This window comes from Lathyrus oleraceus, chromosome 2 (assembly GCF_024323335.1).
Source record: "Lathyrus oleraceus cultivar Zhongwan6 chromosome 2, CAAS_Psat_ZW6_1.0, whole genome shotgun sequence".
NCBI classification, from domain to species: Eukaryota; Viridiplantae; Streptophyta; class Magnoliopsida; order Fabales; family Fabaceae; genus Lathyrus; species Lathyrus oleraceus.
Window position 1 is genome coordinate 391,730,224 of NC_066580.1, and position 23,348 is coordinate 391,753,571.

At 34.4% G+C, this 23,348-nt stretch overlaps 1 protein-coding gene and 1 non-coding gene across 2 annotated transcripts; one reads left to right on the forward strand and one right to left on the reverse strand.

The window, feature by feature from the left end:
* Positions 1-4,132: 4,132 nt before the first annotated feature.
* TRNAN-GUU (transfer RNA asparagine (anticodon GUU)) lies at positions 4,133-4,206 on the reverse strand. The gene has a single exon. It is a non-coding gene; the product is annotated as a tRNA-Asn (tRNA).
* Positions 4,207-7,645: 3,439 nt separating this feature from the next.
* LOC127123398 (uncharacterized) lies at positions 7,646-9,277 on the forward strand. The gene has a single exon (XM_051053620.1). The coding sequence runs from the start codon at positions 7,646-7,648 to the stop codon at positions 9,275-9,277; it is 1,632 nt and encodes a 543-aa protein (XP_050909577.1).
* Positions 9,278-23,348: the final 14,071 nt, after the last annotated feature.

Below are 23,348 nucleotides of genomic sequence, written 5' to 3' on the forward strand. Positions count from 1 at the left end.
ATAATATCTCCGACTTTGATTGTGATGGGTATGTCCATAACAACTTCGACTTCGACATCATTAATTGCTTCGTCGAAATCATAACTTGTCAATTGCATTACTAGAATTCCAATCCAAGGCAGAATTTTCATCAATCATAATATCTCAACTAATCATAATCTTTTGATTAATTGGATTGAACAACATGTATGCTCTAATCTTATAATATCCTACCAGAATCATAGGTTCACTCTTCTCATCAAGCTTTCTTCTTCTTGCATCAGGAAAATGCTTGTAACACATAGAGCCAAACACCTTCAAATGACTCACTAATGGTCGTTTTCCACTTTACGCTTCTTCAGGAACCTTGTTCTTCAGCTTCTTGGTAGGGCACTTGTTCAATATATAAATAGAAATCGAAACAACTTCACCCCATAAGGATTTTGGCAAATTCTTCTGTTTCAGCATGCATCTTGCCATGTCCAATATGGTTTTGTTGCTTTTTTTCCCTACTATTCCATTATGTTGAGGAGTATAAGCAGCAGTTACCTCATGATCAACACCACGTTCTACATAGAATGTTTCAAATATCTTGGATGTGTATTTGCCACCTCCATCTGTTCGTAGAACCTTGATCTTCGTTCCCCTCTATTTTTCAAGAAGCATCTTGAATCTCTTAAATTTTTTGAATACTTCCTATTTTCTCTTGATCACATAGATCCACAACTTTTGAGTAAACTCATAAACAAACAAAATAAAATACTTGTTTCCACCAATGGTATGCTCCTCAAAAGGACCATATACGTCTGAATGTACAACTTCGAGTATGCAGGAGGATCTCATTGGCATAGTCGAAATGAAAGACTTCATGGATTGCTTTCCGACTAGAAAACCTTCACAGAGTTTGTCGGGTATCTCAAGACTTGGTATACCAGTTACCATATCTTGAGTGATCAGTTGATTGAGCGACCTAAAATTCAGATGGCCAAACCTCAGATATCACAACTAATTATTTTTATGGTCGACAACTGTTTTCAGACATTGTACCTCAGTCGAACTGATCATGGTCTTAAATGTTCTATTCTTCGACATATGAGATTTCAAGACCAATTTATTATGGATGTCGAAAAGTTCTAAGGCTCCATCTTTCATAACCACTGGGAACCCCTTTTTCGACTAGTTGTCCAACACTTAGCATATTGCATTTCATTCCATTGACATAGATTACATCTTTGATTAAGGCTTTTGCTCCATTACTCCTTTGAATAACTATGTTGCCAATACCTTCAGCTTGTAACGAGCTATTATCAGCAAATTTGACCTTGCTCTTCTTCGACTCGTCGAAATCTACTAGCCATACTTTTCGACCAGTCATGTGTCGAGCAACCTGAGTCGAGGAACTGGATCTTGGATTCGACATGGTCATCTGCAATTGCATCTATAACCACCATATCATCAGAATCATCTAAATCTTGATGTGAAAGGTTTTCCCCTTCGTCCATTCCTTTTGTCGATCCCTTGTATTTCCTATACCAACAATGTTTGGCCAAGTGACCCCACTTTTTTACAATTTTAGCATTGCACACCTTTTTTATCTTCTTTGTCTTTCTGATAGGATTTTCCTTCTTCTCTTTTCGAGAATTCATAAGCTCTATCATCGACCTTATTCTTATGAGAATTCGACCAAGACTTCTTGCCTTGAGTCTTGTCGATTTTGCCTACGAACTTGTTCATGATTGAGCCTGTAGTGCTTGTATCAAGTCTTGAACTCCTTTCCTTTCGACGATCCTAATCTCATGCGCCTCCAAAGAACCAATCAAATCTTCCAGTTTTAGGGTTTCAAGATTGTTAAATTCTTGAATAGCTACGGTAACATGATCAAAGTGAGAGGTCAACGTTTGTTTAATAGAGTCCTAGAGACCAATACTTTTGGTACTTGTATCGAATTATTTATTAATAATAAAAGGCTTTTTCTTTATTATGCTTGTTTGATAAAGTCCCTATAATAGCTAGTCCGTTTAATGTATCAAGTGTGACTTAATCATGAGATCCCGTTAAACATAAGGACAATATTCTTAAAGTATCCGTAGTCGAGCTTTGTTGTGAAGTGGGATAACATTAAAGCATTAAGACTATTATGTATATAGACTGATGATCACATCTCATGGATCATTGATAAGGAATTATCAAGTCTTAAACATATGTATGAATATTAGGAGTAATATTTATACTGGATTGACCCAATATGAGAATACTATATAAAATGTTATGCAAAGTGTCATAAGTTATTCTCATGGTGATAGTGGTGTATACCACCCTTCGACCTGAAACCACTATGGACCTTAGATGTAGAGTCGAGTGCTTTATTGTTGATCCAACATTGTCTGTAACTGGATGACCATAAAGACATTTGATGGGTACTCAATGAAGCATGTTGAGGGACATGAGTGACCTATATGGAATTTTCCCATCCTGCGTAACAGGATAAATGTCTAAGAGCCCAATATTGAACTAGACAAGGATGACACGGTCTATGCCTTGTGTTCAATATAGACACAAGGGAAAAGGGTAATTATACACATAAGTATTATCACAAAAGGATTTGTCAGATCACATGACATTTTCGTGTCTTGGGTAGCAGTGATGTGTTGCTAGATACCGCTCATTGTTTATTATGTTAAATACATGATTCAATATAATTGCCAATGCCGTGAAAACCTACAGGGTCACACACAAAAAGACGGATTGATGAGAGATAGAGTAAATAAGGAACACATGACATTTTCCCGTCCTCAATTTTGTTTTAGCCTTAGGTTTTTATAGTGATCACTAGGGTTTCTGTAATTTCATTAGATGGATTGTTTAAGAAATTTTGTATCTGATTGATATCTGATTTGGTTAGGTTGTAAATTGATTGTTTTAGGAATTAGGATTTTCAGACTTGATGGATGTACTTGGTCCAATTTTACTTGTAATTTGTATTATGTAATGTATTTGTGAATGAAAATAGAAAGTTTTGATTAATTTAATTTGCCAACTTTTGATCCATTTTTGCTTTCCATTGCACACAAAATTAGGGTTTTTGAGGTTTGGGGATGTTATGGATAACTCGAGTCATGAGTTTGACCCGATTTGGAGGATAGACTTGGGTCGTGCTTGATCTAGTTGGGTTATGGACTTGGGTCAATCGTTTGACCCAATTGAATTGGGCTTGAATACTTTGACCAGGCTTAAACAAACAATATCATCCTCACTTTTAATAATTATGACTAATTAAAATAATAATTTAATTAACTTAATAATAATTAAGTCATTAATCTAATCTAAATAAATAAATTATAAATTAATCAAAATCTAATTAATTTAATTAACAACATAAATTAATAAATATTTTGTTAATTTAATTTAAATTAATAAAATTCCAATTAATTTTATTATTAATATAAATTAATCAATGTCTAATTAATTTAATAATAACCACCTAATTAACTAATAACTAAAGACTTTCTAAAAACAAAATGTTATGTTAAACTAACTCTGGACTGTCCTAAATTAGCAGTTAATCATGATGGGATCGAAGATTTAAAAAGTCAAAACAATCCTCCTTTGAACATGTTAGTGATTTTTTCGATTGGATTTTAGTTTGATTCCCAAACTTAGTATTTCTTTTTAAATAATATTTAGAAATGTGTGATAAATTAGTTTGTTCATTTCTTCATGATTTATTGGGATTTTTTTTTAATAATGAGATAAAATTATTAATATTTTATATAATTTCTATATAGGATACTAGATTTGCAAGTTTATATAAAAATATTATTGATATTTTTACAAAATTTAAAACTCATTTAAAATGTTTTGTATATTTTTAGTTTTGAATAAATTAAATAATTTAGTTTTGGTTTATCAGATTTCAAAATTAAAATTTTTGAAAATATTTATAAATTGTTAAAACATAAATATTGGTGAAATAAAAATATATTATAGAGAGTATTGCAGTAATAATGATTTGTGTATGAAGCAATGTATAGAAATAAATGGTGATTATGAAATGTATTAAATTCAATGTGGTTGGAAGAGTGGGTAGATATGAATAATGCAGAGGCGTGGGTTATAGAAGTAAAAAATGAATTGAGAAAAGGTAAAAAAAAAACGCTAGAAGGAGGGGTTGAACCTCCGACCTTGTGGTTAACAGCCACACGCTCTAACCAACTGAGCTATTCCAGCTTCGTTGTGTGGTGTGCTCTGATGTCGGTATTTATATACATTCAACTCGTATTGAAGACTCAAACCAACACACATGCTTCGGTGACAACATTAATTCAGACATAGTTATACATACCTACATATAACCTATGTTTCACTCCAAACATACTTCAATCCCTTTTCTTGGGCCATTATTCAATATTTATACAATCCCTTTATACTCCTAATAATAACATTTTTCTCTTCCAATTTTATTTTAAACAAAACATGTTAGTAAACAAAAAATATTTTTTTTGAAAATATTTTTCTTGAATAAAAATATCTTTTTTATAAATGTTTCTAAGAAATAATTTAGTGAAAATTCTGGGATCTATGGCTCCAAACATGAGGATTTTTAAACAATATTGAAATCTAAGACTCCAAACATTAAAGTTTTATTTTAAACAAAACATGTTAGGATTTTTTTTAATAAAGAAAAATCTTTTTAAACATGTTAGTAACTTATTCTGACAAATTTTTAAATTTAATTTTTAATTTTTTTTATATCAGCTTTAAAATAATTGATAAATAAAAGACTATAGTTTAATCAATATAATACTAGAAAGTTTAAAACATTATTCGCTATAAAAAGATAATTTCTTGTTTTATTTCCGAAGTCGTTCATTTAAAGTTGTTTTAATTTTGGTTAAAAAAATATAAATATTAAACTATCGACTTTAACATTAATTTTATAGCATATTCTAAAAAACTATTAGAACATCTCTTAAAAATTAAATTTTAATTATAGAAAATGAACACACAAAATGTCATTTTAAATTTGTCTATACCTCACATTATGTTTGACCCTCCAATCACTTATATTAGGGCATTGCTTAGTGTCTTTTAGTGATGCTAACACACCCCAGTGAAATATCATAAATATCTTTTAAAATATTAAAATGTATTTTGGGACGCATCAAAAATATCTGCACATCAGAAAAAACTCAGACCTAGATCAAAATGAAGTTGATCAAATCCAAAACTTTATTTCTGTAGTATTACGGAATTATATCTCTGGAGTCTGTTTTGTCTCCTCAAACTAGAAATAGAAGTAAAATGGGAAGAACAAAATAAATTAACATCAATCATTATTATGACTAAAAATCATAACATTACATAGATAATCCTTAACATAAATCTAACATTATATTTCATCATCAAGTGATGGTTGAGGATGTTTCAACATCTTTAGAATATCTTCGATCGATCTTGCAACCTCTGAATCCACCTCGATCAGAGCTTTTGTTTCGTAACAATAAAATGTACTCAACATTAAAGTTAAAACTTCACTCATCTTCAACTCAAACTTGTTGATATGTATCTTCCATTCATTGTCAATCGAGGGTGGACGATAATAGAGCTTCATAACTCTTTGATTGCTTGGATATCATAACATATTCTCTATTGTGGATTTCAGATCGACAAGACGTGTGATCCATGTGAAACTAAATTCAAGAGGGAGTCTCTCGTTGTTGATGTAGACAAAACCAAGATACAAATATTGATACAGTTTGTGTGATTTTGCTAACAACATGGAGGATACTCATATTTATACAAGTTTTAGATCAATATGAATCATAGAAACTCAATCATGTCTCAGAGGATATTCCAAAGATGTACTTCTGGATTAACCCGATTTCGTTTAGTAAATCATGTATAAAAGGGTGTCTACGAAAATACAATTGTGAATTATTCCATGTTAGTATTTTTTTCAATAAAATTGGGTGAGTCCGAAAGTACAGTTTCAGATTAACCCCTCATTGTTCACACAAAACTTGTTATAACAGAACATGTTATGGAAACAATTTAAAACACACAAATTTAGAAAAACGGAACAACCAATATTTATACAATTAATGTTTAATATACATTAGAATATATCAAAATGTATCCAGGTTACTTTGTTGAGAATATCAATCTAACATTACATAAAAAAAACTTGTAACCACCTAAATACAGAAAAAAACGAGTCACCGCCTAAATAGATTGTTAGATAAAAACTAAAGTGCATCTAAATACGTGTCACCATCTAAATCTATATCTATGAATGATTCCGCCTTTGACTTTTTCTTATTTGATTCTCTTTCAATCTCGCTCAATTTAGTGAATTTTTCCTTCCTATCCAAAAATTTATCCAACCAAGTTTCAACTTCCATTGTGGAATGGGTTGTCCACTCTGATAATGCTCATGGTATAAGACATCCCAGTTTTAAATAAACTTGAACAAAATATAGTGATCTTAAAATCCACTCAGTAAATATTATGTGTTCGGCTGGATTTTGAGGTGAGCCATGTAAGACCCTAGTTCAAGTCAACCCATCTTTGTAAGTGCTACTGGAAAATTCAACAATAAGAAATCAAAGAAAGAACATGTTGTAAGTCATCATAAACAACTTTATGATAGAAATAATTTTTATGTCAATAAAAGGAATCACGTGTTTAGACTTATTTGTTTTTATTATAATGAAAAATGTCATACTTCTAATACTTTCTACATAATAAATTTTTCGTACTCCCTATGGTAAGTATGTATGGATTAGGAAGAGATCTAACCCAAGAGGACACAAAGAAAATTGGGTACCTAAGTACTATTAATTGTTTTACAGGTACTTGAAGATCATATGATAGTATTGTCAAATCAAGATTGATCTTTCAAGATACAAGAACATATGATATGATAGTTCTAAAAAATTTATTGTTTGAAAGATGTTTTGAAGAAGCATCAACGTTGATATCAATTTTGACTTCATATGCTAGTATTGTGAATAAGATAAACACTTTTATATATTTATATCATTTCCCTTAAATTATTATACTCCTTTATATTTTTCTTTTTTTCTTTTTGATAATGTCAAAAAGGGGGAGAAGATATGGTTGTTTTTGTTAATTTTCAGGATATCAAGGATAAATCATAAATTTCAAAATAAATGGGGATATATCTTCCATTCATTGTCAATCGAGGGTGGACGATAATAGAGCTTCATAACTCTTTGTGTAAATGATAATGAAAATAATAAACAATGTAATAATGACAATACTATGTAAATTCTGTTTTCTCTTTGTGCTAACTAACTTTAGGGATTAGTTAGAGGTAGTTGAGAGGAGTTAGTTAGGATCTAACTACTTGTCTTAGCTATATATAGTAGTCCTCTCTATTGTAACAATTGAGATTGAGAATTACATTTCATTTTTGATCACATACAACTTCTCTTCAAGCTTTTCCTTTCTTTTGGTTATGGAGTTTCAGCTCATTGTTGTACGTTCACATGGTATCACAAGCCTGTGATTCTGCTTTCCGCTGTGATCTTTCTCAATCTTCTTCTTTCGATCCAACTTTTCTGCAGTCTCTGCAACATTGTTATTCTTCTTCTTCTTTCGATCCAATTTTTCTGCAGCCTCTGCAACTTTGTTGTTTCTCATCATGTCATCTTCAAGCTCTAATAGCAACGATCATGGTGAATCTGCTTCAAGAAACAACAATAAAGGTTATCAAAATGATATCCTAAACCCTTATTTCATGCATCCCAATGAAAATCCTTCTTTGACTCTGGTTACACCATTACTTTCCAATAACAATTATCACTCTTGGTCGCGCTCCATGACCATGGCTCTTCGTTCTAAGAGCAAATTGTATTTCATCAATGGTGTTTTACCACGACCTTCTGATCTTGATCCAAATTCCATAGCTTGGGATAGATGCAACACCATGATCATGTCTTGGATCAAGAATGTTGTAGAAGTTGAAATTGCTCAAAGTATTCTTTGGATGGAGAATGCTGCTGATATGTGGAATGAGCTCAAGGAGCGTTTTTATCAAGGCGATGTTTTTAGAATTTCTGATATCCAAGAAGAAATCTACACATTGAAACAAGGTGATGCTTCTGTTTCTTCATATTACACAAAACTGAATATTTTATGGCAAGAACTAGATAATTTTAGACCTATTCCTGAATGTGAATGTGATACTACTTGTCTTGCCATTACCAAGATTAGTGCTTACAAAGCTAGTGATCAAGTAATTCGTTTCTTAAAAGGGCTGAATGATCAATACTCTGCTATTAGGTCACAAATAATTCTTATGGATCCTCTCCCTAGCATTTGCAAAGTATATTCCTTCCTTGTTCAACAAGAAAGACAAGCTAATCTTCCCATTGATGAGTCCAAGATTTTTGTCACTCCATCTTCTGATCAGCATCAGACTAATCGTGATACTCAGTCTAAATCATATTCCAATATGCGTGGTAGAGGCAGCACTAGAGGAGGCAGATCTTCTGGTGGCAGGGGCAGAAATAATCGTGTTTGCACACATTGTGGCATGACTAATCACACCATTAATACTTGTTTTAAAAAACATGGTTATCCTCCTCATTGGAAGCATGAAGGTGCAATCAATCAATGCAATACTGCATCTGATAAACCTGAAAACACATCAGGATCTGATATTGAAGCAAGTGCACCAGCATCTCATGGTTTGGCTTTTACACCAGAGCAGCATCAAACATTGCTAGCCTTACTTCAAGGCTCATCACACTTGCAATCTCATACCACTAACCAGTTAACCTCTCAAACTAATCTTGGATCAGGTACTATCTGCATTATCCCAAATTCCTTTCATGCTGCATCATTCATATTAGATACAGGAGCAACTGATCATGTTTGTTTTACTCGTGAATATTTTCAGTGTCTTAAGCAAATTAAGCCCATTACCCTCAAACTCCTAAATGGCAGTCTTGTTACCACTAATCTTTCAGGCACTATTCAGTTTAACAACAATTTTTACATCATTGATGTTCTTTATTTACCTAATTTTGCTTTTAATCTCATTTATGTCACAAAATTAACCAAATTACTCAATTGTCAACTTGTTTTTAATGATAATTCATGTACTGTACAGGATAAGTTTTCTCTGAAGATGATTGGCACAACTGAGTTACATGGTGGATTATATCTCTTGACCTCTCCTTCAGTTACATTACCTAAAACACCTCCCATACATTGTATCAATTCTTCTGTTAATAATTCAAATAGTCATTATCCTGAATGTAGCCTATGACATATCAGATTAGGACATGCTTCTAATTCCAAATTGATTGAACTCAATAAAGATTTTCCTTTCATCAAACCTGTCAATATCAAATTGCCTTGTGATGTATGTTTTTATGCAAAACAGAAAAGAATGCCTTTTTCTCCTAGTTCTCATGCTTCTCAATCCACCTTTGACATATTACATATGGATATTTGGGGTCCATTGGCCATACCATCCATGATGGGCTATAGGTATTTTTTAACTATAGTTGATGATAAGAGTAGATTTACATGGCTGTATCTTATGAGACTAAAATCTGAAACCACTTCTCATGTCAAGTCTTTTGTAGCATTGGTTAAAACTCAATTCAATTGTCATGTCAAGTGCATTAGATCAGATAATGGCAATGAGTTTTTGATGCCTGATTTTTACAATCAATTAGGTATCATTCACCAAACATCTTGTGTGGCTACACCTCAACAAAATGGTATTGTTGAAAGAAAACATCAACATATCTTGGGCATCACTAGAGATCTTTTATTTCAAGCTCATTTGCCTCCATTATTTTGGGCTCATGCAGTGAGTTATGTTGTTCATATCATAAATAGACTTCCCACATTTTTCTTAAAACACAAGTCACCCTACCAAATTCTGTACAACATTTTACCTGACATGACCAACCTGAAAGTTTTTGGTTCTTTGTGCTATGCAGCCACTCTAAAATCCAATAGAAAGAAATTAGATTCAAGATCTAGAAAGTGCATTAACCTAGGTCATAAACCTGGTGTGAAAGGACATCTTTTGTTTGATCTGCATAATAAGGAACTGTTTATTTCTAGAGATGTTGCTTTCTTTGAATCTCATTTTCCATATAAACATAATCTTCCTCCGCCTTCATCCTCTTCACACACTACTACACACCTGGATGATTTGTTTGATGATATGTTTCTGCCTAATTCAGTTCCCAATCCTACATTTAATCATTCAATTGACAATGGTCATACTGAGCATAATTCAGTTGACAATGGTCATACTGAGAATAATTCTCATTCTATAGATTTCAATCCCAATGAAACCAATCATACTACACATTCTCCTACCAATGAAACCAATCATCTTCCTTCTATTAACTGTGAGCCCATACTTGTAAGAAGATCACATAGACAAGTTTATCCCCCTAACTATCTAAAAGATTATCATTGTAATCTACTCCACCATCCTGACTCAGCTGTGGCCTCATCTTCATCCACATGTAAGTATCCTATTTCATCTTCTATATCCTATGATTTCTTTTCATCTTCTCATAAACATTACATGTTAAACTTGTCTGCCAACCCTGAACCTACATCATATGAGCATGCTATTTGTGATGAGAATTGGAGAACTGCTATCAATACTGAATTGCAGGCTCTGGTTAAAACTAAAACATGGGATCTTGTGCCCTTACCTTCAAACAAGAAAGCCATTGGCTGCAGGTGGGTTTTTAAAGTAAAAATGCATGCTGGTGGTACTATTGAGAGGTACAAGGCACGACTTGTTGCAAAGGGGTTCACTCAAAATGAAGGATTAGATTATACTGACACTTTCAGTCCAGTTGTTAAAATAACCACTGTTAGAGTTTGCTTAGCCATTGCTGCTGTTCACAATTGGCCTTTGTTCCAATTTGATGTTAACACAACTTTCCTCCATGGTGATCTTAATGAGGAAGTTTACATGAAGCCTCCACCTGGTCTCATTTTGTCTACTCCAAATCTTGTTTGCAAATTACAAAGATCTCTTTATGGTATGAAGCAGGCTAGCAGACAATGGAATACAAAACTCACTGACACCCTTATTGCATCAGGTTATATCCAATCCAAAGCAAATTATCCCCTTTTCACTAAGACTTCTTCTCAAGGTTTCACTATGATTCTGGTTTTTGTTGATGATTTAGTAGTTAGAGGCACTGATTCTCATGAAATTTTACAAATCAAAACTTGTTTGGATGCTAAATTCAGTATCAAAGACTTGGGAGTTCTCAAATACTTCCTAGGCTTTGAAGTGGCTCGTAACACTCATGGTATTTCTTTATGTCAAAGAAAATACACTCTTGATTTGATTTCTGATGCTGGTCTTCTTGGTGCCAAACCTTGTTCCACCCCTATGCAACCTCATCTTCAACTCCACAAAACATATGGCACACCTCTCTCTGATCCTACTCCCTACAGAAGGCTTATCGGTCGTTTATTGTATCTCACACATACCAGACCTAAAATTTCCTATGCTGTCAGCAAACTAAGCCAATTTCTTGCTGCTCCAACAGATAAACATATGTTAGCTGGTCTACATGTTTTGAAGTACCTCAAAAACAGTCCAGGCCAAGGACTCATTTTTCAATCTAATACCTCTTGTTGTCTCAAAGGTTTTTCAGATTCCGATTGGGGGGCTTGCCCTGATACACGAAGATCCACTTCTGGTTTTTGTTATTTTCTTGGCACTTCACTCATTAGCTGGAAGAGCAAGAAGCAGCCTGTCATTTCCAGATCTTCATCTGAAGCTGAGTATCGTGCTCTTGCTCAAGCTACTCGTGAAGGGGTTTGGCTTCTCAATATTCTTCATGATTTTCACATCAATCATTCAGTACCTATCATCCTTTACTGTGATAACAAATCTGCCATGTATATAGCTGCCAATCCTGTGTTTCATGAGCGCACAAAACACATAGAGATCGATTATCATGTTGTACGTGAGAAAGTTCTAGCTGGAGTTGTTCATCTCATGCCTGTCACTTCTAAGGAGCAGGTTGCGGAAATTTTTACCAAGTCTCTTCAACCTGGTCCTTTCAATACTTTGCAATCCAAGCTTGGAATGATTGATATTCATTCCAGCTTGAGGGGGGCTGTAAATGATAATGAAAATAATAAACAATGTAATAATAACAATACTATGTAAATTCTATTTTCTCTTTGTGCTAACTAACTTTAGGGATTAGTTAGAGGTAGTTGAGAGGAGTTAGTTAGGATCTAACTACTTGTCTTAGCTATATATAATATTCCTCTCTATTGTAACAATTGAGATTGAGAATTACATTTCATTTTTGATCACATACAACTTCTCTTCAAGCTTTTCCTTTCTTTTGGTTATGGAGTTTCAGCTCATTGTTGTATGTTCACACTTTGATTGTTTGGATATCACAACATATTCTCTATTGTGGATTTTAGATCGACAAGACGTGTGATCCATGTGAAACTAAATTCAAGAGGGAGTCTCTCGTTGTTGAAGTAGACAAAAGCGAGATACAAATATTGATATAATTTATGTGATTTTGCTAACAACATGAAGGACACTCATATTTATACAAGTTTTACATCAATATGAATCATAGAAACTCAATCATGTCTCAGAAGATATTCTAAAGATGTACTTCTGGATTAATCCGGTTTCGTTTAGTAAATCATGTATAAAAGGGTGTCTACGAAAATACATTTGTGAATTATTCCATGTTAGTATTTTTTTCAACAAAATTGGGTGAGTCCGAAAGTACAGTTTCAGATTAACCCCTCATTGTTCACACAAAACTTGCTATAACAGAACATGTTATGGAAACAATTTGAAACACAAAAATTTAGAAAAACGGAACAACCAATATTTATACAATTAATGTTTAATACACATTAGAATATATCAAAATGTATCAAATTTACTTTGTTGACAATATCAATCTAACATTACATAAAAAAAAACTTGTAACCACCTAAATACAAAATAAAACGAGTCACCGCCTAAATAAATTGTTAGATAAAAACTAAAGTGTATCAAAATATGTGTCACCACCTAAATCTATATCTATGGATGTTTTCGCCTTTGACTTTTTCTTATTTGATTCTCTTTCAATTTCGCTCAACTTAGTGAACTTTCCTTCCTATCCAAAAAATTTTCCAACCAAGTTTCAACTTCCTTTGTGGAATGGGTTATCCACTCTGATAATGCCCATGGTATAAGGCATCTCAGTTTCAAATAAACTTGAACAAAATATAGTGATCTTAAAATCCACTCAGTAAATATTATGTCTTCGGCTGGATTTTGAGGTGGGCCATGTAAGACCCTAGTTCAAGTCAACCCATCTTTGTAAATGCTACTGGAAAATTCAACAATAAGAAATCAAAGAAAGAACATGTTGTAAGTCATCATAAACAACTTTATGATATAAATGACTTTTATGTCAATAAAAGGAATCACATGTTTAGACCTACTTGTTTTTATTATAACGAAAAATGCCATACTTCTAATACTTCCTACATAAGAAATTTTTCGTATTCCCTATGGTAAGTATGTATGGATTATGAAGAGATTTAACCCAAGAAGACACAAAGAAATTTGGGTACCTAAGTACTATTAATTGTTTTGTAGGTACTTGAAGATCATATGATAGTATTATCAAATCAAGATTGATCTTTCAAGATACAAGAACATATGATATGATAGTTCTAAAAAATTTATTGTTTGAAAGATGTTTTGAAGAAGCATCAATGTTGATATCAACTTTGACTTCGTATGCTAGTATTGTGAATAAGATAAATGTTTTTATATATTTATATCATTTCCTTTAAATTATTATACTCCTTTATATTTTACTCTTTTTCATTTTGATAATGTTAAAAAGGGGGAGAAGATATGATTGTTTTTGTTAATTTTCAGGATATCAAAGATAAATCATAAATTTCAAAATAAATGGGGATATATACAAGATAGGGAAAACATTAAGTGTCAAGCAAAAATTTTCCATTAATATATTTTGTTATCATCAAAAAGGAGAAAATTATGAAGAAGATATTTATCATCTATCTTAGTTTAGTTTTGATAATGATAAAAATTTATCAAATAACAAATATCAAAGAATATTTTTTTTGGAATCAAGAATCAAGAATGCATAAGTTTTGGATATTATGAAAATCAAAAGAAATTGATCACTAAATAAAACACAATAGCAATTTATTATGTATAAACTTTAGCTGCTCATAAAAACTCTCCTATATTGATCTCTAAGGTTTATAAAGTATTTATGCATCAAGCAATTTCATGCAAAGTATTTTAAGAAGGAAAAAAAATGTTTTTATGTGTAATTTATGGCTTTTGAAACCGTCACTATCATCTTCCAACAAACCACCCTAATTTACAACGTTTTAATCCATTATTCAGAACATTGTTACGTTATGGCAGTTTAAACCGATGTAATTACCTTTCAGAACCGCCACAATTATTAAAATCAGCACTTTTCATGAACCATTCCCATTCCAAACTATTGCAAACTATCATGAAACTTCTACAATTTTTGCATCTGATTGTAAAGATTGCAAAGGACGTATTTAAGGCATAATATATTATAAAATTAAATAACCTCTTTCATACATCAGTTTTTATATAATTCAAACACGTTTTTTTTCCAAGTGTTCATAAACTTGTAAATTGATCACCAAATATGTAGTTATAATTTGTTAGCAAAAAAAATGAATGTACTTTTTAAAATTGTTTACAAATAGTAAGTGATGTTCTTTCTATTTCTTGGAAAAATGTCATTTGAATTGGGATGATTCAAAGTCTACCATAAGTTGTAGTGTTTTAGTTAAATCAAGGAAGTGATGTACTTCTTTGTTGTTTGCTAGAAGATTGTAGGAGAATTCTTGGTATGAGACTTGTACAAAGATCTAACAATAGTGAAAATCTCTCACGGGATATGAGGGGACTAAATGTACCATTGGTTGATAAAGGGAACTAGTATACACCATTATGTTCATTTACTTTACCTCACTTTATTTTTTTGTTTATCATTCGTTCATCGTTCATAATTCTAGAAAATTTCAAGAAATTGTTATGAGCTGGCAAAATAATACTGTTGGAGGAAAAGGACAAATAATAAGCAATGAAGGACAGATGGCAAATGATCCTAACATTGTGGAACCAAGGAGAGGCAAGAGGGTGAAAATCCCTAACAGAAAATATTCTGTGTGTCAGCATATATAGCAAGGAGGATGCAGTGAGAAAGGGGGCAGCAAGTGACACTATTCTCTCTTCCTCTATTGGCATTCCTTGTGAGTGATTTCTCTCACTTTTCTATTGCATTAAGTGTACAGTTTCATTCCAAGAAGGATTGAGAAATTATTCTCAATCATCTCATAGATTCTTCATTGTACTAACTATTATTATAATGAAGTGAATCTTTGTGAAGAATTTGTCTGCATAATTTTTCATCTGTTACCACTTTCTGTTGCATAGCATAACAGCCCTTACATTTGGTGCTTTCATCGACTTACCATGGCGGAAAATACACGAATGAAAGGTTTGGAAGCTGCCATCAATGGTATCAACACCACGATGCAGAAGATGATGGAAGATGTCGACGCACGACATAACGACTATATGCAACACCGACACAACGATATGGCGCGTCTCGAACGGGTTGAAGCACAATTGGGCTCTTTACAACTCTCTTCCGCCTTGAAAGGTAGCGGGAACTTAGACGGAACTCCACGGCAGCCGTTTCAGATACGCAACGTGAAGCTTGATTTTCCCAGATTCGACGGTACTGAGGTATTGAACTGGATCTTTAAAGTTGAACAGTTTTTTGATTATTACTCGACACCGGACAATCAACGCCTTACCATTGCGGCGGTGCATCTTGACAAGGATGTCGTACCTTGGTATCAAATGATTACCCGTAACAACCCTTTCCGATCTTGGGGTGCTTTCACACGTGCTCTGGAATTGGAATATGGTCCTTCTCCATACGAATCTCCACGACCTACCCTTTTCAAATTAACACAGACCTCAACGATCAGTGAATACTACTCCACCTTCACAACCCTTGCTAATCGCTCCCATGGCCTATCACCGGATGCAATCTTGGATTGTTTCATTAGTGGGCTTAAGCCCGAGATCCGTCGTGATGTCATAGCCCCAAACCCTACCTCTCTCTCTCACGCCCTTTCCTTAGCTAAATTATTTGCAGAAAAATACACCCCTTCACAAAACCCTACCCACAAACCACAAAGCCAATTTACAATCCTAGCCCACACTCTCTGACCCGACCCACCAACGCCACTCTACCCGCTCCATCAACCCGACCCCAAACTCAAACACCAATTCCCAACCCTCGTCCCATTCGCAGCATCACCGCTGCTGAGATTCAACTCAGGCGTAGCAAGGGCCAATGCTTCTATTGTGATGACAAGTTCACACCCAACCATCGTTGTCCAAATAAACACTACCTCCTTCTCCAAATTGATGATTCTGATTCACCCGAGCAAGAAACAGATCCGCCAGATGCTGATTCTTTACTTCAGATACTTGAAACAGAGCACCATCTCTCATTTAATGCCCTCAACGGTGCGCATAGTGCAGGCACACTTCGTTTTCAAGGGCACATTCAAGGAGTACAAGTCCAGGTTCTCCTTGATAGTGGTAGCTCCGATAATTTTTTGCAGCCACGCATAGCTTAGTGTTTGAAATTGCCAATTCAACAAGCTCCTCAATTTCAAGTTCTTGTGGGAAATGGTAACACACTGACGGCTTCGGGATTGATTCAGGACTTACCAGTCACGATACAGGGTCACAATCTCCACCTTCCAGTGTATTTACTTCCTATTATTGGTGCTGATTTGGTACTAGGAGCACCATGGCTCAAGACTCTAGGTCCTCACATTGCGGACTATGATGCGTTATTGATTAAATTCTACTGCAACAACAAATTCATCACTCTTCGAGGAGAGCAATTCATGGAACCGAGTCAGTCTCAATTTCATCATATCCGTCGTCTCCATAACACACATTCTATTGATTCATCGTATACTCTGCAATTCCACTCTATAGCACCATCATCATCAGTAGCTACTCTTGATAAATTACCAGACGATTTAGCTACCTTGTTGCACCGTTATTGGAAGGTTTTTGAGGAACCTAATCGTTTACCTCCACCAAGGGTACAAGATCATTTGATTCCTCTTTTTGATGGTAGTAATCCGGTTAAGGTCAAACCTTATAGATATCCACACAGTCAGAAAGCAGAAATTGAACGAATGGTTTCTGAAATGTTACAACAGGGTATTATTCAACCTAGTACTAGCCCGTTTTCATCCCCGGTTTTGCTGGTTAAAAAGAAAGATGGATCCTGGTGATTTTGCACTGATTATCGTGCATTAAACGCGATTACAGTCAAAGATAGCTTTCCAATACCAACGGTTGATGAGTTGTTGGACGAACTATTTGGAGCTGCTTATTTTTCTAAATTAGATTTGAGAGCAGGCTACCATCAAATCTTAGTTAATCCTAAGGATCGTCATAAGACTGCTTTTCGTACACATCAAGGGCTGTATGAGTGGCTTGTCATGCCGTTCGGGTTATCCAATGCACCAGCTTCGTTCCAAAGTCTTATGAATTCTGTTTTTCGAGACCAATTACGCAAGTTTGTGTTAGTCTTCTTTGATGATATACTGGTGTACAGCCCCTCTTGGTTTGCACACCTTGAACACCTGGAGGTTGTATTAAGGTTGCTAGAACAACATGAGCTATTTGCAAAGCTTTCCAAATGTTGCTTTGGCCTTACTTCAGTGGATTATCTAGGCCATACCATCTCAAATCAAGGCGTTGAAATGGATAAATCTAAGATTCAAGCTGTCATGGAATGGAAAGTTCTGTCTTCTCTCAAACAGCTTCGAGGGTTCTTAGGATTATCAGGTTATTACCGTCATTTTATTCGCAATTATGCTGCCATTTCCTCACCCCTCACTGAACTTTTAAAAAAAGATGCTTTCCATTGGACTCCAGCAGCTACTGAAGCTTTCGACAAACTCAAACATGCCATCACACAAGCCCCAGTTTTATCGTTACCAGATTTCCGATTGCCTTTTACTCTTGAGACTGATGCTTCCGGGTCCGGTATCGGTGCGGTGCTAAGTCAAGCACGCCACCCCATTGCTTATTTTTCAAAAAAATTGTGCCCTCGAATGCAAAAGCAATCTGCGTATGTCCGGGAACTCTACGCTATTACAGAAGCTTTGGCGAAATTTCGTCACTATTTGATTGGTCATAAGTTTGTTATCAAGACTGATCAACGCAGCCTCAAATCCCTCACTAATCAGTCGATTCAAACCCCCGAACAACAGCATTGGCTTCACAAATTTCTGGGATATGACTTTACCATCGAGTATAAACCGGGAGTGGATAATATTGCAGCTGATAGTCTCTCGCGTTCATTCTGTTTAGCCCTATCAATACACACACCTCAACTTATTTCCATGATTCATTCAGCTGTGAATGAGGATTCTGTGTTGGCAGAGATTAGAAATCAATGCTTGTTGGGTACATGTCCTACACCTCACTATCAAGTCAAGCATGATATGTTATTCTGGAAGAATAGATTGGTTATTCCTCAACAACCTGAATTGATCAAACGCATTCTCACTGAGTTTCATTCTTCAACCTTGGGAGGACATGCTGGAGTTACAAGCACTAAAGCGCGCATCGCGACTCAATTTTTCTGGGCCACTATGACTAAGGATATCAAGGAGTTTGTGTCACAATGTTTAGTTTGTCAACAAGCCAAACACTCGACAACCTTACCTGCTGGATTACTCCAACCTCTGCCTATTCCACAACAAATTTGGGAAGACTTGTCGATGGATTTCATTACGGGACTGCCACCGTCTAATTCTTACACTGTTATTCTTGTGGTTGTAGATCGTTTATCCAAATATAGTCACTTCATTCCCCTCAAGGCTGACTATAACAGTTACAAGGTAGCAGAAGTCTTTCTTCATACAATTGTTAAACTTCATGGGTTTCCTAAGACTATTGTGTCTGACCGAGATCGTGTGTTCACAAGCCAAATTTGGCAACAATTATTCAAACTCAGTGGCACAACATTGTCTATGAGCACGACATACCACCCTCAAACCGATGGCCAATTTGAAGCTGTAAACAAATGTTTAGAACTTTATCTTCGTTGTTTCACTAGCGATTCTCCTCGTGCTTGGTCCAAATTACTGCCTTGGGCAGAGTTCTCATACAATACTTCCTTCCACACAAGTATTGGTATGACACCATTCAAAGTGGTTTATGGACGAGATCCTCCGGGCCTTATTCGCTATGAAGTTAATAATGGTGATCCACCATTGTTACAACAGCTGTTGACGGAGCGAGATGATACATTGACTGCTCTGAAGGCTAATTTGATGCGATCTCAACAAATCATGAAGAAATTTGCTGATAATAAACGACGATTTGTTGAATTTAAGGTGGGTGACATGGTGCTGGTCAAGTTGCAACCTTACCGTCAACACTCAATAGCTCTTAGGCGCAATCAGAAACTCAGTATGCGTTACTTTGGCCCCTTTCCTGTCATGGAGCGCATTGGTCAAGTTGCTTACAGGCTGATGCTTCCCACTACTGCGAAAATTCACCCTGTGTTCCATGTGTCTGCGTTAAAATTATGCAAAGGTGACCACCATACACAGCTGATACCCCTTCCATTAACTACTACTGAGCAAGGACCATTGATTTTGCCTCACGTTATTGTTAACCATCGCACTGTCATCCAAAATGGCCAACCAATTCAACAGGTTCAAGTCCAGTGGGATACTTTGCCGACGGAAGTCACTTGGGAAAACTGGGATGAATTGAAGGTTCTGTATCCTAACCTTGAGGACAAGGTCCTTGTTAATGAGGGGAGTAATGTTATGAGCTGGCAAAATAATACTGTTGGAGGAAAAGGACAAATAATAAGCAATGAAGGACAGATGGCAAATGATCCTAACATTGTGGAACCAAGGAGAGGCAAGAGGGTGAAAATCCCTAACAGAAAATATTCTGTGTGTCAGCATATATAGCAAGGAGGATGCAGTGAGAAAGGGGGCAGCAAGTGACACTATTCTCTCTTCCTCTATTGGCATTCCTTCTGAATGATTTCTCTCACTTTTCTATTGCATTAAGTGTACAGTTTCATTCCAAGAAGGATTGAGAAATTATTCTCAATCATCTCATAGATTCTTCATTGTACTAACTATTATTATAATGAAGTGAATCTTTGTGAAGAATTTGTCTGCATAATTTTTCATCTGTTACCACTTTCTGTTGCATAGCATAACAGCCCTTACAGAAACCTAAAAAGTATCATAAACCTCAAAAAACATCTTTAAACATAATTCACCCCCTCTTAGGTTGTGCATTCAAAACTTACATTTGACATCACAATGGATTATTGGTAACTTGCTCCTTATATCCAGAAGATGACTTACGTAAATCATGTTTTTAGAGGTGATGCTCTAACAAATAAATTAAAAAAAATCTTGAGAAAGGAGTGGACAAAAAAAATGAGTAAAAAAGAAGCACCAAGAAGGAAGGTTACTTTCTTTGAATGCGGAGAAAGATGATATGTTAAAAGTGAATTCCTTATAATTCAAAAGAAGAATAAATTCAAGAGCAAGATTGATAAAAGGTAAAAAGAAAGCATATGTAGCATAAAATGACAATGAAATAAGTTCATATTTGGATGAAGATCATGCAAGCAATGCATTGATGAAATCACATCATTCAAGTGATGAAGAACATAAGGTTAGTGATTATGGAATTGATGATAAACTTTCATATGATGAATTAAAAAGTGCTTTTAATGAACTACATGATGAATTTTTTAAACTTTCTAGAAAAAATTTAAAATCTAGAAAGTGTGACTAATATCACAAAAGAGGAGTTGGACTTAATCAAATATTCAACATGCAATAGATATTAATCTTTTGAGTCAAAACTTGTGGAATTAAATCAAGTCATTGTCAAATATGAAAAAGGGAAATTTGGCTTGGATAATGTGTTGAGTAATCAAAGATTTTCATATGATAATTGTGGACTTGGCTTTTTTAATTTTGATAAACCTAGTCCAAGTCAAACCATCTTTGTAAAGGCTACTAGCAAACTCAACAATAATAAATCAAATAAAGAACATTTTGTAAGTCATCATAAACAACTTTATGATAGAAATAAGTTTTATGTCAATAAAAGGAATTACGTGTTTAGACCTATTTGTTTTTATTGTAATGAAAAAGTACGTATTAGAAATAACCTTTATGAGATGTGAGGGGACTAGTGTGCATCATTGTGTTCATTTCGTATCAGACTATTGACCATCACAAAGCACTAAGTCCCAACAATCACAAAGTAGCGAGACTCCACACTGATCCTGGTACAATACATGTGGATGTTGAGCTTATACCTATGTTTAGGCTTAATACTCAATAGATGATTATCTTGGATATAGTAATGACAAACATATTTCGATGTCAGATCACACCATGAAAATATGTTTTAGGTTGAAAAATTAAAACAAGCATTAAGATTAAAGAGTCACCAATATTACAACATGAATAGATTTACATAGAACACCATAACATATTGTCATACCCCAATTTCGGTCCTGAATTTCTTTCATTTTTTCTTTTTCATTTGGCGCTTGGCCTAAAGTTCATTTGCATGCATTCAATGACCAAAGGCAACCATCCATTCCCAAATCCATATATTTTTTTTTTGATAAACATTGATCATTATCTAGTTTTTTTGATCATGGTGTTTTTGATTATAAAATGGATTCTAACTATTTGACTTTTTAATTTTCAATTTGATTTTAATTTCAAATTAAGTCTAAACACCAAGTTTCAATTTAATCTTAATTGTGTTTTTACTAATGATTCAAACTCTAATTGATTTTTAATTTCGAAATAAATGTTAGAATTTGACATCAAAGTAGTTTTAACAAATTGTAGATTAATTTGATTTTTATTGGTTTTTTTTTATTCTTAATTGACATTTAGATTAGTTTTGGATTATTCCTAAAGATCCATATCCATTTTATAACCAAACATGATCCATTTCCCATCCATAGTGCATTTCAAATCAAAATAGTACATACACTCATTTCATAACATTCAATAATATTTAACTTTCAAACATTTCCAAACTCATTTTCATACATACACTTTCATGTCCATTTAACATTCAAACATAACAATGCATCACATCCTGTCATAAACACTAGCAAGAAGACAAGGCCATAAGTAGATGTCGTGAACTTTCCATAATGAAGTTGGAGCTACAATCAATTCTTGTTACAAACTATCCATGGATACATTAGAATCATAAAGCACAAATGTCTAATGGAGTTCTACTGTTACAAATCTAAACCAATCACATCTCATGTTGATCCCTAAACTACCAGATGCTATATTCCAAAACTGTAACTCGTTTTACATGACAGGGATATTATTTTTACAACAAGTATTTACAGCAAGGTGATCCAACAGGCAGCCTGCATCATTCAAAACCAAACTCTCGAACTGCAAACAGCAGCCTAGCTGTGGGACGAACCAAATACCATCGGCCCAGCATAACCTGCACAAAAGGAAACACTTTAAAACCTGCAGAAAACATTCCTCTCAACACATAGCAGAAAATAGAACAAGAATGCCACGAATAACCGACATTCACTTGTTTTCTTTTGAAGTTGAACCCTGCAAAAACCAGAGCAAGAATTGTGAGTATACCTGCAAGATTACCATGGCATATCAAACCACAGGACAAGAATAAATAACACCAGCATGATAGATATCTGCCTCACAATACAGCTTGCCATGACAAATTTTCAAACTTACATTCTAAGTAAAACCTGAAAATGGTGAAAAAGAAAAGATTAAAGTGAAAATTTGTTTGAATCTTCATGGGGTTGTAACTGTTGATTCAACAACTCTCTTCGGAGAGGAAGAAATGGAAGTTACGGTTACAAAAGAATCAGCAGAGGAAGATTCAGAATAATAAAGAATTTGCGTATATGTAATGATTGTCATACCGTAGTAAAGCTAACCTCCGAAGCCTTTGACCATGAGATTGTCGTGAGGGATCGCCATCGCTTTCATCACTTTAAGCATGATTCTTGTTCTTGCTTGGACTTTCGGTAGCAGAATACCGCAAAAACGTATCAACAGTTAATGTGAATGGCTCCCGTTGGTATGGAATGAGGGCAACAGATCATGATATACTTCACAAGATACCAAATGCTGCAAGAATTCTAAATCAAGAGCGC

Bases quoted from the DNA above. Each gene is read 5' to 3' on its own strand.
- LOC127123398 (XM_051053620.1), top strand. From the start codon at position 7,646: ATGTCATCTTCAAGCTCTAATAGCAACGATCATGGTGAATCTGCTTCA.